Source organism: Penicillium canescens (assembly GCF_028828765.1).
Source record: "Penicillium canescens strain IBT 15451 chromosome Unknown utg000013l_segment0_segment0, whole genome shotgun sequence".
Taxonomy (NCBI): Eukaryota; Fungi; Ascomycota; class Eurotiomycetes; order Eurotiales; family Aspergillaceae; genus Penicillium; species Penicillium canescens.
Window position 1 is genome coordinate 26,932 of NW_026703975.1, and position 15,289 is coordinate 42,220.

Below are 15,289 nucleotides of genomic sequence, written 5' to 3' on the forward strand. Positions count from 1 at the left end.
GTTCTTTGGGTCCACTTGAGTACTATTCTTCGCTAGTAGCAGCTCTTTCAGTCTGCCCTCAGCTTCTTCTGCGAGAAGGTGTAAGACTGTGTTCCCTTTTTCATCCTGAATAGAAGTGTGGCGGAATGTCAGGACTCGTACGAGGTCAGGAATGGCGTGTAAGAGTGATAATTGGTCACGAGGGTTGAGATTCTCCGCCGTGAGGAGAATGATCTCTCGCGGGACATAAGCGCGGCCTCGTGGCTTTCTCATCTTTCAGCGCACGACAGATACGGAAAGATAATAAAAAGCCCACAGTAGTCTGGCCTTGTAATCTTGCAGAGCCTTCTCTTCGCAACTCTTGGAGATGTCGTCAGCCTTGAGAGCTGTTGGAGGAACAAAGTGGTTGTCAGCAGAGGTTCTGGGCATTCGATTTTTTCATATGGTTGTATCCCTGCTCACCCTAGATACATCCTCCATTCCAGTTGCTCTAGATCACAGATACGGAGAAACTTGGGGCTGGTGATACGTACTTAGGGGCGGGCTCTGCTTGAGCTTGTCGACCTTGGCAGAGTCCTGTACTTCGTTGTCAACGTAACTCGCCTACAGTTTCCGCAAAGAGCATAAGACTCCGAGATGCTCAAGCTGATTAGAGATAGTATTTAGTGGTGCGCAAGCGGAGCGTGTAAACCCTCTCGCTCACCCAAATCAGGCTTGTCAAAATGGAAAATGTTGTCATGCAACTCAAGTGGAATAAAATGATCAGTCCAGTTGGCTATCATACAGTGGTTAATGTCAATGTCTTGATAGGGCTTATCGTGTTGAACTAATGAAGAGCAGCGAGTATCTTAAGCTTTCCTATGTAGAAGCTCAGATTTCATGACGCAGAGTGAATTCATCTGGAGAAACTAGAAACGTAAGAGCTACAATACCGGCTCTCGATGCAGAACGAAATAGCAAAAGACCACCAGGAATAAACAAAGATTTCAATCCTGACCAGACCTTGATTCACGCCAGGGGAAAGCAATATTTATTGGCTTGGAAAGTGAAGCAGAGCGAGCCAAAGAAGGCAGGTCTACAGGCCCCTTCTAATGACTATTGCTTCTGTGGCACCGAATCGTCGCGGGAGCACTGCTTGTGCGCCAAACCACCAGCAGTCTTATTTTAACCATGCATGCAATCATTGCTTAGTTCACGGCTAATGAATTTCCCGCCGCTGCTCTCTCACTCGTATTAAAAGCAGCCACCATCCAGTCTTTCTTTTCCCCATCAACTTCCGCCATGCCTACACCTCACCATCCTTACTAAACAAGTCCAATCCAGAACCTCGCTGGTCTTGAACCGATAGAGGAGGTTCCACAGCGTCGGGGTTGCGACGACACCCGTATAAACATACAGATTAAGCTTTGTTGCGTGAACTGTTTTGGCCTGGGGGTCTTTTATTCTTATATAGTGGATAGCCGTGCATTTCTAGGGGAGCTGCTCATTCATGAGCTTTGGGCCTCTACCCTCTTTGTGTTGTTTTCGTTGATTCGAATCTCAGAGTGGTAAGTGGGAAATGCTTTAGGATAACCATGTACTCTGCCACGTGTGGTCACATTCGATACTTGGACTGTTGAACGGCAGATCGTAATGTTCGTTGTACTATATGGCGGCATAATCGGATGAGAAACACTGCAACTCTCACTTTGATGCGGCTTGCTCAATAATTCCTCCCCACTAAAGCCTTGGCGGTGGTACCGGAAAAAAGTAGCTTTAGGGACGGAACATGGAGTGAAAGTTGAAAACTGGTTGAATCCAAAATAGCTGAGGGACTACGTTGGTCTTATCATGTTCATTTACATCGGAGTGAGCAAAGTCATAGTATAAAGGGACACTGGCTCCACGACTGTGGAACCACTATCAGCCATGGATAATCCTAGCAAAGCGCCAGAAACGACGGATACACAAGGAGAAGTACCGCTATACACACAGCCAACGTCAACTGGGGAGCCCCCGCTTCTCGGTATTGCAACCCCGCTGCTGGTAAGAATAAGATATGAACAGACAGGACCACGCTGGCCAGACAGACCCAAACCCGCGACATAGAGAAGCAGACCTTGGCTGTAGAGCCCTTCCGACCCATGCTCGAGGCCTTGAAGCCAATTGAAGAAGATAACGAGCTTGTTCATGACATCATCAGCTGTTTTGACTGTTCTGTGGATGCTCTTGCTCTCAAACGATTTGAGCGGGTGAATTTTGGAGTGTGGATTCATCGAGAGGTGCGCTGGCGCGGTCGCGTCACGACTATTTCGCCACTGTGCCGACTGATCTGCAGCGGTCCTTCTAGTACTAGTAGAGTCCGTTGCTGGATAAGTGGGTCCCTTGTAATGTTGGCTAGGGCATATTCCAGTTCTACTGCGGCTTGCGCTAATGTCGGAACTTGCTACAGACGATGGCCATTGCCGGTTTCTGACTGCTCAATGCGACCGCCCGAGAAAGATCGACTGAGATCATGATCAGTGCAATCTCCACATATATGACATGCTTTCCCAGATTTATTTCGGTGCATGCCTGTGGTCTTGTGGTTTAGCTCGTGGTCATGATAGGTCGAATGAAATCTGGATGATTGCAAAGCTACTGTTGTTGCAGATAGGGGGCCGTAGTGATTGCGGTGGATGGCTAGCGGACCGGGATCTTCGCCGGGCTCGAGGGGGAGAGGCTTGTTCTTGATGTCGTTAAACGATAGCTTGGGGAAAATTGAAGTGCGTCGAGATGGCGAAATTGAGCACGATGGATAGGTAGAGCCTGACGCGTTGCCTTTGCTAGATGCCGATTCAGTCGGTACTGGCGGGACGAACGTCGGAGCTCGCAAAGAACACGCCGAAACAGCATAGTCAAAGACACCAGCCGCAACGGGTGAGAGAATGGAGCATCGATGAGGTTCTTTTGTGACTGGCCTGAAGCATTCTGTCTCAACACTCGCGATAGAAGTCCGGCTACTATAGAAAGACGAGGCGCAGTCAAATAAATCCCCGGAGCCCGACAGCGAAGATGCTGTCTTTTGCTTCAGAGCTTCATTCACGTCTGTGGCTAGTATATCAACAGCATTAGCCGAAGTCTTGTAGAGGGTTTGAACCCGCTCGCGGAGTTCTGTCTCAAAATTCGACGAGAACCCGATTAGCCCGGCGCTTTGCTGATGGGCACCAGCACTAGCTCCTATCGAAGACACAGATACGAAGTCGGTAAAGGACAGTTCGGGAAAGAAACGGCGTAGGGCTGCGCTAAAGCGTGGTACAGTAGATGGCTGGTTGTCAGGTAAAGGCCAAACGTCCGACTCTTCGCCATCAGAAGAGACGGCTGTGTCGACGGCAATGATTGTCCGTCGTGATTCCCGAGGAAAACAGTCCAAGTTTGTGTGGATGGCTCGGGTGATGTTTGCTTAGGTATGGAGATGGAGGATACCGTTCCTTGATGGCGGTTTGTTGGAGACATTCTGGCGCTCTCCACTGGTCCTGCAGATGGTGGATATTGGATGGACTTTTCTTTGGCTCCGCTAGTTAAGTGTAGTCCTAGGGAATCTTCCATCTTGATCAACATCTCCTGCGGTCTGATGCCCTTGTTCTCTTTGTCCTTCACATTCTCTGATGATTCCGAGATATTGCTTCCGCGGGTCAAGTTCATCAGGCCGATATCTTTTTGAACATGATTGTGGAAGAGAGTACACCCGAGTTCGGGTGGCCGAGGTAGGCTACACCTTTTGTTGCTCTTCTGTTTTGTGGAGTTTCTCCACGGTCGAACGAATGGAAAGATTCGAGGAGACTCCATTATAGACGTGTTCAGATTGCCTAGCCCACCGAAGGTTTAGTGCCCCGGCGTTATTGAAAGTTGTCGATTTGACTGTGGTCTACATTTAGTCATGGGCCCTTATGGATGTTTTCTCCCACGGGAATAGTGTCCTAGAAAAAGTATGAACGGAGGACGTACCGGAGGACTGCTGTCTTGTGGTCGTGAGTTGTGTTGATAACACTGTCTTTTTTCTGGGCTCTATAGAATAGGTCGTCATATGCATGGTCCTAATCTTGCATGGCCTCCCGCTGAGGCCCCTTTCCTAGAATAGCAAGCCCCGATAAAAACCGTCCGCGGGGGAAATCCTCGTGTATGTAGAAGGCCGTGAATTAGTCTTCACTGGCTACCTTCTCTGGAGGGACACACAGCTTGCGCACAGAAAGGGCCGTTAATAACATATTCTCGAACGCTTTCTGAGAATTCCCTACCTTGGCAGAACCTGCGAAGGCAGGTATGCTTCTAAAAGCTGGTCCTGACGCCTAGCGCAAAATCAAAGTCAAAATTGGAATAAGAAAATGGACTAGAGATCCGACGTATACATAAAATAGTCAGGCCAGGCAGTGCTGGTGTTACTCTGAGAATCAAATAGAGCGAATTGTTTCCCTCCTTGGCTGGCGAGATTTATAGCGAATTATCACCCACTGATAAATTTCTTGTAACAGTAGGCACGTGCGTGGCGAGTGGATCAAAAAGACGAAGAGTTTAGCTCAAGTTAGCATGCCGTTCAGCAATGGTGGGATTATTACCGAGTCTTTGGCGCCCACTTAATTAAACAATTATAAAACGTGGCAAGACCCTACTTGTTCTAGGCGCAACTACCGGTGCGGCGCTGCTTATTACACTTTAAGTTAAGAAACCAATTAAAAGGTTCGGAAAACAATCGTATTCGTCCCGAATAAATAGTGTACATAGAAATCATCCTGATCGTCTTTGTGTTCTTTGTCTTAGATTGAGGAATCTTCCTTAAAGCATTAGATTAAATAGGAAATGTTGCATAGTGTAATATGCATACCTAACATACGTGCCCGCTCTGTTCGATGAATTATACATTAAGTTAAGTGAAGGAAAGTAACAACGTAGTCGATGGCCAACCCGATCTCACGGTCAACCCGATTGCACCAAAACGCATGGTAAATGCGATAAATTTCACTTCATATCCCAACAACCGACCATTTTCACTTGAATGCTAGGGTAGGCTTTCTTAGCATAAGAAATAACGTATCCTAGTTCTAAGTAATTTCGACGTTTCCCTTGCAACATTACTATATAATCCACCGTAATTTAGACGTGATAAACGGAAGTATATTATCTCCATCTTCCCAAACTTCTCTTTTTATCAAAATCACTTTGGTGGACTATTTTGCTATCTATGCCATCGTATCCTGAAATAATAGTCTAACGACATGGTTATTGACATATGAAGTGGTGATATATAATTATTTCCTCGCTTGCGTCTACCCCGGCGCCACACGCGGGATACCGGGCACGTTAGACCCGTTACTACGGATTGTCTGTAGGCGCTTCCGAATCAGGTTATTCCGATATAGGGTTCGGAAATCGAAGGATTAAATCCTGCCTTGCAAGTTAAAGAAGAAAGTATCCGTTCTCCCCGTGGAAAGGGGGTTACGATTGCTGGAGAACATGGTTTCCCTTCAATGCATGGAAAGCCGAGCCCGAGGTTCCGAGCACACGCCTTACAACCGTTGCTGGAGAGTTAGATCTGGGGGAAAGACACCAAATGGAAAGAAGCAGGTGGACAGTTGAGTGCGATGTATTTAATGACCCAAGGACAAAAAGCGGCGAGTTGCACAACACCTAGCCTGCGGCATGTGCCGACTACCGTAAACCTTTTTTATAAATATAAGAGAACCTATATGGCTCTGGAGGTTGACGGAACTGCTAGACGGTACAGGAAAGAAAGGGTCAACTATCGCTGTTACCGCCTCACCCTGATAACGATCGAGCTGCCTAATTGTATACTGTGATAATTCGACCTAGTGAGCTAGGATTTCATTCAAACGGGAATAGTATTAGAAATGAGACGGTCGAGTACGATGAGATTTGAAAGATGGATAGTGAGATTGTAAAGTTCAATCTCAAGACTGGTAATGGGAGCCAACATAACCGGATTAGGATATTGGGTATATCAACGGCTTCCCCCACCAGATAGAGCTCACTTTCTTGGACAGTATTGAAACAGTAGCAACAGTCATTATCTCGAGCAGATCCTTCTACGCTAGTGAGGCGCAGCTGACTCTGTAATTCTGGAAAAGGTGTCTCCTATTGGGCGCATTTTCAGCGATAATATTCTTCGCGATGCGGACTCGGTACTAGAATATACAACTAATCATCTTGGATCAAGAGAGGGTTTAATCCTAGTATCTCTCACGGTTAACATAGCCTAAGTGAAACTACAATATAGCAAAATAAATAATGGTTTTTTCTCTTATTTTTACCCCTTATATTTTCGTGGACTTAAGTGATACAATAGTCGAAGTCCATAGAGGCATGTTCTCTTTGTTGGGCACGTTTGGCTTTACTGGCTGCATTTGCATCCCCCTTGCACGCATGCACGTGGCATTTTACCCTGCTTGTTCTGTTGGAAACAAGAGAGTAAACCCTTACAGAAATTGTTGAATAATGTATGTCATCGCCCCAGGATCCGCACGGACGGGTTTCCCTCGGCTAAATTGGCCTGCGGGGGCTTTAGCAGCTCGATCAGACAATATGCAAGCGGAACGTGGGGCTGTATTGCGAAGCTTCTGGATAGTTTCGGACGCGAAAAACCCCAATGCCCTCAGGTTTCCTGCCGTGAAGATATCGTGGTGATCGCGACAGTGACTGTTTTCAGAAAGAAGCATGGTAGCCGAAATGAAGGGGTCTAGGTCTCGCTGCCAGATTTCCGCGTTCGCTTTCTGCCAGAGATAGTAGACTTGATGTCTAGTCACTGGTTTTCCTTCCGGAATCTGTCGAATCTCGCGGTATATTTCGGATGGAGTTTTGGTCGATACAAGTGAATTGATAAGGTCTTGCACAACTGGTGAAAGTTCGATGTCCTCATAAGGTGCATGCCAATGGTGATGGATTGAAAGGGATCATCGCATTAAGAGACCAAAGCCTGATGTCTCACAATGGTACTGTAAGTTACGGATACTATTTTGGAAAGCGGTCTAAAAAGCCTATGTCGACATGATATCCAATCAGGACTCGTAAGTGTCGGAATTAGTTTCCGGCAATCAAGTCGTAAGAGTGTGGAGGTATAACTGATTTCGAAAACTACTGTAACGTTCCCCAAAATATCATATATAGTGAAACGATTCACGCCTTGCTCGCCGTTGAGAATCTTGAAGGCTATGTCGGTTGCTGACGTGACAACGATTTTAATCACCATTGAACCGATTTGCGAGGTTGAGGTTCCAGATCCTGGAATTATCACTGGATGTGTGGCACGAGATTCAAGAATATGTGTATTTGCATCTAAGTTCCTAATAAGAGTCAGGTCATATTTTCTCAAAATATTAGGATGTCTTTCATACTCCGGAAGATGGTGGACCATAGTGGTTGATCCCGGTACATCTCCCTTAGGAGTGAGGGGAGTTTGGAGAGACAGGGGCCACATCAGCAGTCCTAGAATGGGGATCAGAGACTGGCCTGCACCATCCTGGGAGAGCCAGTATGCCAAGAGGAACAAAGTAAATAGGTCTCATTTCTGTGGTTGAAAGATCACTGAAATGAATTAAAAGTAAATCAATGTAGTACAGGTCACAGAGGAAGACAGCCGCTTCGAAAGACCTGGCGAGCGTTATATAATGCTTTTTGGACTATTACTTAAGCAGTTTTTGGGGCTGACCTCGTTGAGTATCGTGGCGTCAACTGTATGAGATACTTGTTCTGAAATGGAGCCAGGCAGCAAGGAAGTGGGGTTACTCGAATTTTCGGGGCATTAAACTTTTCCTCGCGCATGAGTGTAACAAGTTCTCTCTCTGCAAGTGCTACAATACCGTGGAGTCTAAAGCATGATTCAAAAGCTGATTTTCTGATGCCGTAGGTTATATTACAGTTCCTATTAATACGTAGTTATCAAGCCATCAGAGCTTCTTTAATCGTCTCTCAGCTACCTATCTCGCAGAAAATTACCCTTTAATCAAAAACAGTCGAGACATTGGAATAAGGGAACTTTAAATTAAAAGAATACGACTATTTCGGTTCCGAAATATGTCAAGAAGTGAAGTCGTTTTTGAGTTAGCTAAATCCGGTGTAGTAGTTTAGGGGGCAGAATGCGCCTTCAAATCAGTGCAGCAGGAGTAAGCCAATACCCACTACTGCACACACGTATTGACTGCCATCTGGTAACTATATCCCTACCGTGCCTATCCTTTCCTTATTACTCCAGCCTGGTGTCAAGTGTATAACTTTCTTAACTTGTTTTAGTAGGTTCAAACCGGATACCGAATGGGGCTTCGAAACGTCTACCTCGGTTACGATGGGTAAAATTCATTGCAAACTTTGAGCCCTTGCACAGCTTGGTCTGGCCTGGGCTATCTGTGATTACTCAGCCTTTAGAGTGGCGAGAAAGCCTCCACTTGACGGAGCGAGACTCAACTTAACAGCCGCATGGATTCAGGTACTCGCAGACCAAACAGGCTTCACGAGGAATTCTCAACGCAGGAGGGGTGGCGGGCTTATGGGCGATTATACTGTGCTTCTGGGACACCTTGCTAACCACTAGGCTGGGAAGCAGTACCACACTCCATGCAAATCATATCGGCTAATTTCGCATGGAAAATGCAAACGGATGATAGAGACAGGGAACAACAAACATATAGCGTCGAAGTACCGCACAAGCAACAGATTAAAGCCAATGTTGCAGGCATGGCTAGTGTTGGTTTACAACAAGAATGTTCGTTATCTTGCCCAGGGGATTGTTCGTAGATTTGCTTTAAAAATGTACGAGGTACTTTCATCGACAGGTTGTTTTAGGCTGCTTCTGTGGATTTCTCTGTCTGCCCTGCTCTGAGATCGGGGGGCTGCCATACCTTATTTCGGATTATTGCAGTGAAGGTTAAGGTACTCCATACTTTAAGCAGAAATTAAGATTGGCGGGTGTTACTTGCGGTAAAATAAGAGTTTAGCGCATTTAGCCTACAACCATAGCGTGCTTTTTATTCTTACCGGTTTTACTCTAATCCTCAAAATGGCGACTTCGATCAGCCAGGGAATAGTTAGTATTTGTGCTGCATACCATACTACACTGGTTAGTATCAGTATAGTATACCCTTCGCTGGCACTTGCTTGTCAGTTGCGTGTCCTTTCTCTGCCCCAAACAGCACAATCGCCTCCTCCCCCCGCATAACAAAAGGGACACATGAAAATAGATTATCCAGGTCTGCACAAAATAATGCTAGAATTGATAAGGCCCAACCGGATTGATATTTTCCGTGCGTTTTTAGGCCTAGATATAATCTTTCTTTTACATTCTGAACAATCCAGTAAGTTAGTGGTGGGTCTTCCCACATCCACAGTTTAGGAACCTTGAGCAAATAATTTAGATTACCGGCGCCAACTAGACTAGAAAACATGTGCTTACGGTAAATATACAACTCACACTAAGTAAATATAGCCTACTAGCACCTTTGGAACTGTTTATACTCCTCAGAAAGCTAGCCAGCAAAATTATAAAAGGGGACAGGTTCCCAAACCTACTGTTGGTTACTACTTTCTGGTTATCCTTTACTACTCAGAACCCTTTACTACTTCAAACTACAACATAAGCCCTGCAAAAGCATTTCAAGTTTCACAATGCAGATCATCGCCACTCTTGCTACTCTTTCTTTACTTCCCTTCCTGGGCGTACTTGCTGATGAGCACCAGCAGTGTTGGTGTGCTTACAAGGTTGGAAATACCTGGCAAGCGGATAAGGACCTTACTTTTAATGCTTGCCGCAGGAATGTTCCCAATACAGAGGTACAGTGTTTTCACCCATTGCCCGTAAGGTTTGCACAGCTAATAGTATTTTAGGGTCAGTATGATTTTGGCGTTCAGAAAGTAAGTATAATACGCTTCTGATAACTGCAGTCTGAAAATTATCTAATAAGTTATAACTAGTGTGTCGCCATTCAGCATAAGCGTCTTGATGGAGACAGGTGGAACGGCGATTGTGTACAACAAGGAAAGGATGGCTGGTATCCAATCAACGACGGTGCTATCGACTACACTCAGGCTCCTAAGTATGGGACTACCAAGGGCTTCTGCTAGGTGCACATACTGACCCTGACTGGCTCATACTGCCAAGCCCCACTAAGCGACATGTCTACAGGAGGTTGGAACTTATCAGGAATATGGGGATCAGTATTTTATTGACTTAAACGGTGCCTCTGGGGTTACTGAGGATTTAGCGTCATGCAATACTTTCCCTCTTTGAGTTACCCTTCCTTTTGCCACCTTTTGCCACATCGGGTTTGTAACCTCCGAGTCAGGGCTATGCTCCAGGATATTTCACCCCCTCGACCTCAGTATATACTTTACCAGAATCAACACTCTTTTCATCTCATGATAAGCATTCTATTGGAAATCAGGCAGCGAAAGAAAAAGTTCTCGGACGAGTGGCGCCCCTTTCTACATGGAAATCAATCAGCCTACGGCGCGGTCAATAGTCCGAATTCGGATGATAACAGTGCTCAGTCTGACAGCGAGTCCGATTCAGATAAGAAAAAGAATAAAAGTGCTGCTCGGATCAAAAGTTTTCGTAGAGAACGACTCCATTCTCTCGGTAATAGTGGAATTACTCGAAGGGCTTTAGCATTTTTCATATACTTGATCCCTAGGAACAATCGTAAAGAACGCTCTATATTGCCACTAGCGTTGTCTGTATCGCGTGTCAACGAGTTCTGAACATTCTGATCCACTAGCGGTTAGCCGACTTTGCCGATAGTATTTTCCTAACGAAACGCTATACGCCTCATTGGGAAAGTGTGCTTTGTTGCAGCTTGTTGGTGGCGGAGCTGGATTAGGGCTGATGGAAGCACCCGTGACAATCTCGATCAGATGGTTTTCCTACCGGTAAATCACATACGGCTTTCTGTCATCATGAATCTACCGATGAATTTCTACATCGAGAATGACTTAGCAGAGCTTGTAAAGTCGATCGATTAGGGCGGAGCGTTGAACAATATTCTAAAAATGGCTATTCTCAATATCGCCCCGGTAGTGGCCAAGTTGTTTATTGGATGTTTTGTTTTCTATCATAAATTCAACATCTACGCTTCTCTCTTGGTGGTGATTGCCTCTGTCACCTATGTTTCGGCAGAAGTTTTTACTTCCAATTGGAACCTAGAGCATCAACGCGAGGTGAAGCAAACCCAGCGAAATGAAACCCGCATCATGGAACAAGCCATGCAAGGCTGGCTGGCGCACTATCACATACTTCAACCAGTTCTCTTACGAGAGACCGGATTCCTGGGATTAGCGAGTCTTCTTCCGTGATCGACAGTTCGGTTTCTGAAATATACGACAGAACTCATTATCTCAGCCCATAAGAAAGCAGGAAGCTTCGAATCAGCTAAAAGGGCTCTGCCACAATACACACGAGGCCGTTCCATTTTGCCATTCTGCTCGTGGGCGTATGGCGAACCGCAATGGCTATACGCCGCTCCATCTCCCGATTCGAAACAAGCGCCTGGAAATGGTCAATTTGCTCCTAAGTCACCCCCGTGCCAACGTGAACTGCAAAGACAAACACGCCACTTTGGCTGTCTACTTACTCGTCATACGACGAGATAACCGAAAGGCTGTTGGCCGAGAAAGACATCAACGTCAATTTTGTTGGAGGCCGCGGGAGATTCGAGACGCTGTCTACATCTCTCCACCACGCCGCGGCCAGGTTGGATACCGTGCTCCTACGACGGCTGCTTGCGGTGCCAGGGATCAGTCTGAATATCTGTGTTGGAGGCCACTCTCCAATCTCCGTGGCTGCATATCACGGTCGCGTGAACACGGTTGCTTGAGTATGGAGGGTGTGGAGATCAATGGAAGGGATGTAATAGATCCGCCTATTTTTCGAGCGGTTGCACATGGCCATCTCGATGTGGTAAGACTCTTAGTGCAGCAAGGCGCACGTCTGAACATCAATGAAAGTACGATCGCAACTCACGACACTGCTCTCTGCATTGCCGCCAGTGGTGGTGACTTGGAGATGGTCCAAGCACTACTAAGCCATGATCGAATTGATGTAAGCGTCAGAAATCGATACTGAGGATCCATTGACGTTGGCAGTCAAGGGTGGACATTTCCCGATTATTGATGCACTTGTGGTCAATCCCGGACTGAATTACTTCAGTTTGGCAAAATCCCTGGATCTAACAAGGAACGATAGCATCCAGAGGGCCATTCGAAGCAGAATGGAAGACGCCGACACTACACAAAGATTGTTGAAGCGGTCTCCGGGGAGAAGGTTTGGTGGTCTGTACGAGCTGGCGACATCCACTTCGGGTAACTGTCGTGATGCAATGCGGGACGGCCGAGTTAATTGACACTTTCTCCGCTAGCTACACTGCCCACATTGTCGCTGGATCCGTGGTTTGTTTGTTTATAATATATTGGGTTAATAAAAGCGTCACTAGGACATGCGGCATTATTCGCAGACACATTCCACAAAGTTACAATATGAATTCTTGAAAAGATATAAGGTGCTTTCCATGCGGTAATTCTCTTCATTACAACATAGTTGGATGCATCGTTGGGTACTTTCCTCACTGTAAAAGAAATAGAATAATTAAGAATATACAATCCTTCAACCTTCTCTTGCGTTGTCCAAGAACCCTGGTAGATTGAGTCTGGAAGGGTGATGCCAGGCATCGAGTACGCGAGTCAGTCGAACCCGAGATGATTCCAGTGCCTGCTCGAAAAAGCGCAGCCGAGACAGCTGCTTGTCGTGGCGAAGCTGAAGTCCGTCCCTCTCTTTAGTCAGGTGTCTGCTAGCCTCCTCCAAGATACGATTGCTCTGGTCTAGCTTCTGGCCATCGATGTGTTTGGACACACACGAATCCTATAGGCGTCGATAGAGCCCGACAAGTCGAGCTGCGGGAAAGGCGAATTTGGGATCGTCGCGCTCGAGGTCTTCTAGCACTTTTAAAATAGGTTGAAAGGGCTCGGTCGCCAAGATATGTCTTGTTTCTGCTTCCTGTTGCGAGGGAGAGAGCTGCTGCAGTCAGCAAGAGCATTGGAAGCTGAGCCGCTTTACTTAGCAGTGGAGGGACATGATCAGAAGTTTCCTGCGAATTGTCTTTTTCACAAACGATGGGCAATGCACTAGGCTGTTAATCTCCTTCTACTTCCTGGTTTGACGTGCTGTTAGGGGCATCCATCTTGATCGTAGGGAAGAGTCGAGTGTCAGGGCAATAGCATGTCCATCAATTCTTAGAGGATTCTATAGACTAGCAGACGTAGGTGGTTACTCATTCTCACTTTCACCATGAAAGTCAATCAGCGTAGCACCTTTTTGTTGAGATATTGGCTCACCAAGCCTGAGGCCTCAACGTCTCTGAATTCATGCGCAATGGCCATGTAGGGCTCATTGGGTGCTCTATACCATGGAACTCTTGCAGTTACATCGCACTCTCGCTTATTGTATTTTACTACTAGAAATAGCTGTAAAAGTACCTCTTCAGAGAGTGAGAATTAAAACACCTCACGTTCATTGACATACCCTTCTTGCCAAGAGGACCTTCATAGTCAGACATTTCAAAATTGTTGAGGATATGTATTTCAACCAGACACTACTTTCCTTTTCGTTGAACGCCTTAGATATCCGACAAATGGAATATTGTAGAACTTATAGTCATCAAAAAAAGAAGTTGAAAAAGATAACAAAAATAAAAATAAATAAAAATAAAAAATAGGCGTGTCTTCACGGTCGCAAGTTCGGAAATTGAGTGTTGACAACGCGTGGCCAAGCTTCAACGGGTTGACGGGTCGAACGACCTCGCGTTCTGCAGTCTAGACGGACAGACTCATTGCTCTACACAACCAACACCACACTAAAGCGAGGGTAAGAAAAAGAAATACATACTTATCGGGACGAAATTGTAGGCGCTTTTCGGTGATTCAACGTTGAGTCATCACAGGTGAGGTATCAGAACAAGAAATATGAGCCTGCCATTGCGGATTGAATAGTACTCAGTGCCTGAATTTTAGAGAGCCGTGAAAGATTCAACAGTCAGCCAACGTTTCTTGACCAACTCAGCATCCTTTTTCTCAACACCACTTTTACTCTCTCTCTCGCTGAGCATCTCAAGGCATCAAAGATGTCGCTGCAAATATTGCGGCAAAAAGAAAACATGAGTTTCAATGGACCTCAATTAGGATAGGTACCAAGCTTGTAAGTCACAGAAGCCGATAAGCCTATAAATACGTCCTCTACCCCGGCAATTTGCTCTACAATTTATTCTCCTGACTCTCCAAATTCGAGAGGGCTTGTGTCTGAGCCACTTGAGAAGTACTTCCCCATTGATCCCATACTGAAATTGCCACTGTACTGACATTCATTGAATACATCGTGGATTAGCAAGCCAGACAGTGCTTGTGAGAGATACAGGTATTCCTAAGAGAGCGCGAATACCCGCGTCGCAGTTATGTGAATCTTAGCCTGACTTGTCTGGATTCTACTGATCCTGAAGTCGATGCGATTTAAATATAACCGAGGAAATTCGACAACAAGGCAGGAGCGCAAGGGCCACAGCTTTTTGCCGTCTCTTCGTCCCTAGTTTTGACCATCAGAACATGTGAGTCATGCACTATCTCGCCGATCTGAAAGCTAATGAATGACAGTGAACCAAGGCATCGCATTAGAGTGCCCCCGAGGCTACCGCACTCCTGTTAGTGCTCTGCACAAGCCATGGCCTACACATCTTTCCTGGTCCCGTCGCTTAAGACTAGCCAGCATACCTTAGGTGGAGTAATACCAATAACAGGTATGGACATTCGATTGCGAGCTTGACGGCAAGGAAGTCCATTCATCCTGGTAGTGTGAGTGATTTGTCGCGCCCTCTGCTGTGCTATATCAGTTGTTCGCGCAAATTTTTGTGCTCCAAAACACGGATACCGACGATTTTCATGCTATTGGAATTAGGAGCAGCCCATCCCCAATGTGAAACATCGCTGTTGGGAGTTCTATCGCCGCATCGGAGATAAGACCAAGGCGTCACTACGACGCGTGATCCATCGCGTCTTCCGTGACAACGCCCGTAGCCTCACGTGATATTTACTCCGACATTACGCCTCTTCCTCCTACAACTGCCTCACGGGAGTCAGTTGCTTGCCTCTGCGGGTAGCTCGTCATCTCTCACGCAGTCAAGTCTTGATTTTGTGTATCACATCCTTTCTCTACGGCTATAGCACCGATAAGCCTTGACTATATTGCTCTCCACTATGACGTTCGGCCAATCTAGCAGTGTCACGCCCGCCACACTCGACTCCGCTTGGCCTC

At 46.3% G+C, this 15,289-nt stretch overlaps 2 protein-coding genes across 2 annotated transcripts; one reads left to right on the top strand and one right to left on the bottom strand.

Moving 5' to 3' along the window:
• Positions 1 to 2,404: 2,404 nt before the first annotated feature.
• On the bottom strand, positions 2,405 to 3,642 carry N7446_014101 (uncharacterized protein; the record flags this gene model as incomplete). The annotated part of the gene is made up of 2 exons (XM_058522840.1): positions 2,405 to 3,242; positions 3,290 to 3,642. The coding sequence occupies 2 exons, from the start codon at positions 3,640 to 3,642 to the stop codon at positions 2,405 to 2,407; spliced, it is 1,191 nt and encodes a 396-aa protein (XP_058364791.1).
• Positions 3,643 to 9,606: 5,964 nt separating this feature from the next.
• On the top strand, positions 9,607 to 10,062 carry N7446_014102 (uncharacterized protein; the record flags this gene model as incomplete). The annotated part of the gene is made up of 3 exons (XM_058522841.1): positions 9,607 to 9,771; positions 9,826 to 9,852; positions 9,913 to 10,062. 3 exons carry the CDS (start codon positions 9,607 to 9,609, stop codon positions 10,060 to 10,062), a joined length of 342 nt encoding a protein of 113 aa, XP_058364792.1.
• Between the last annotated feature and the right edge of the window lie 5,227 nt (positions 10,063 to 15,289).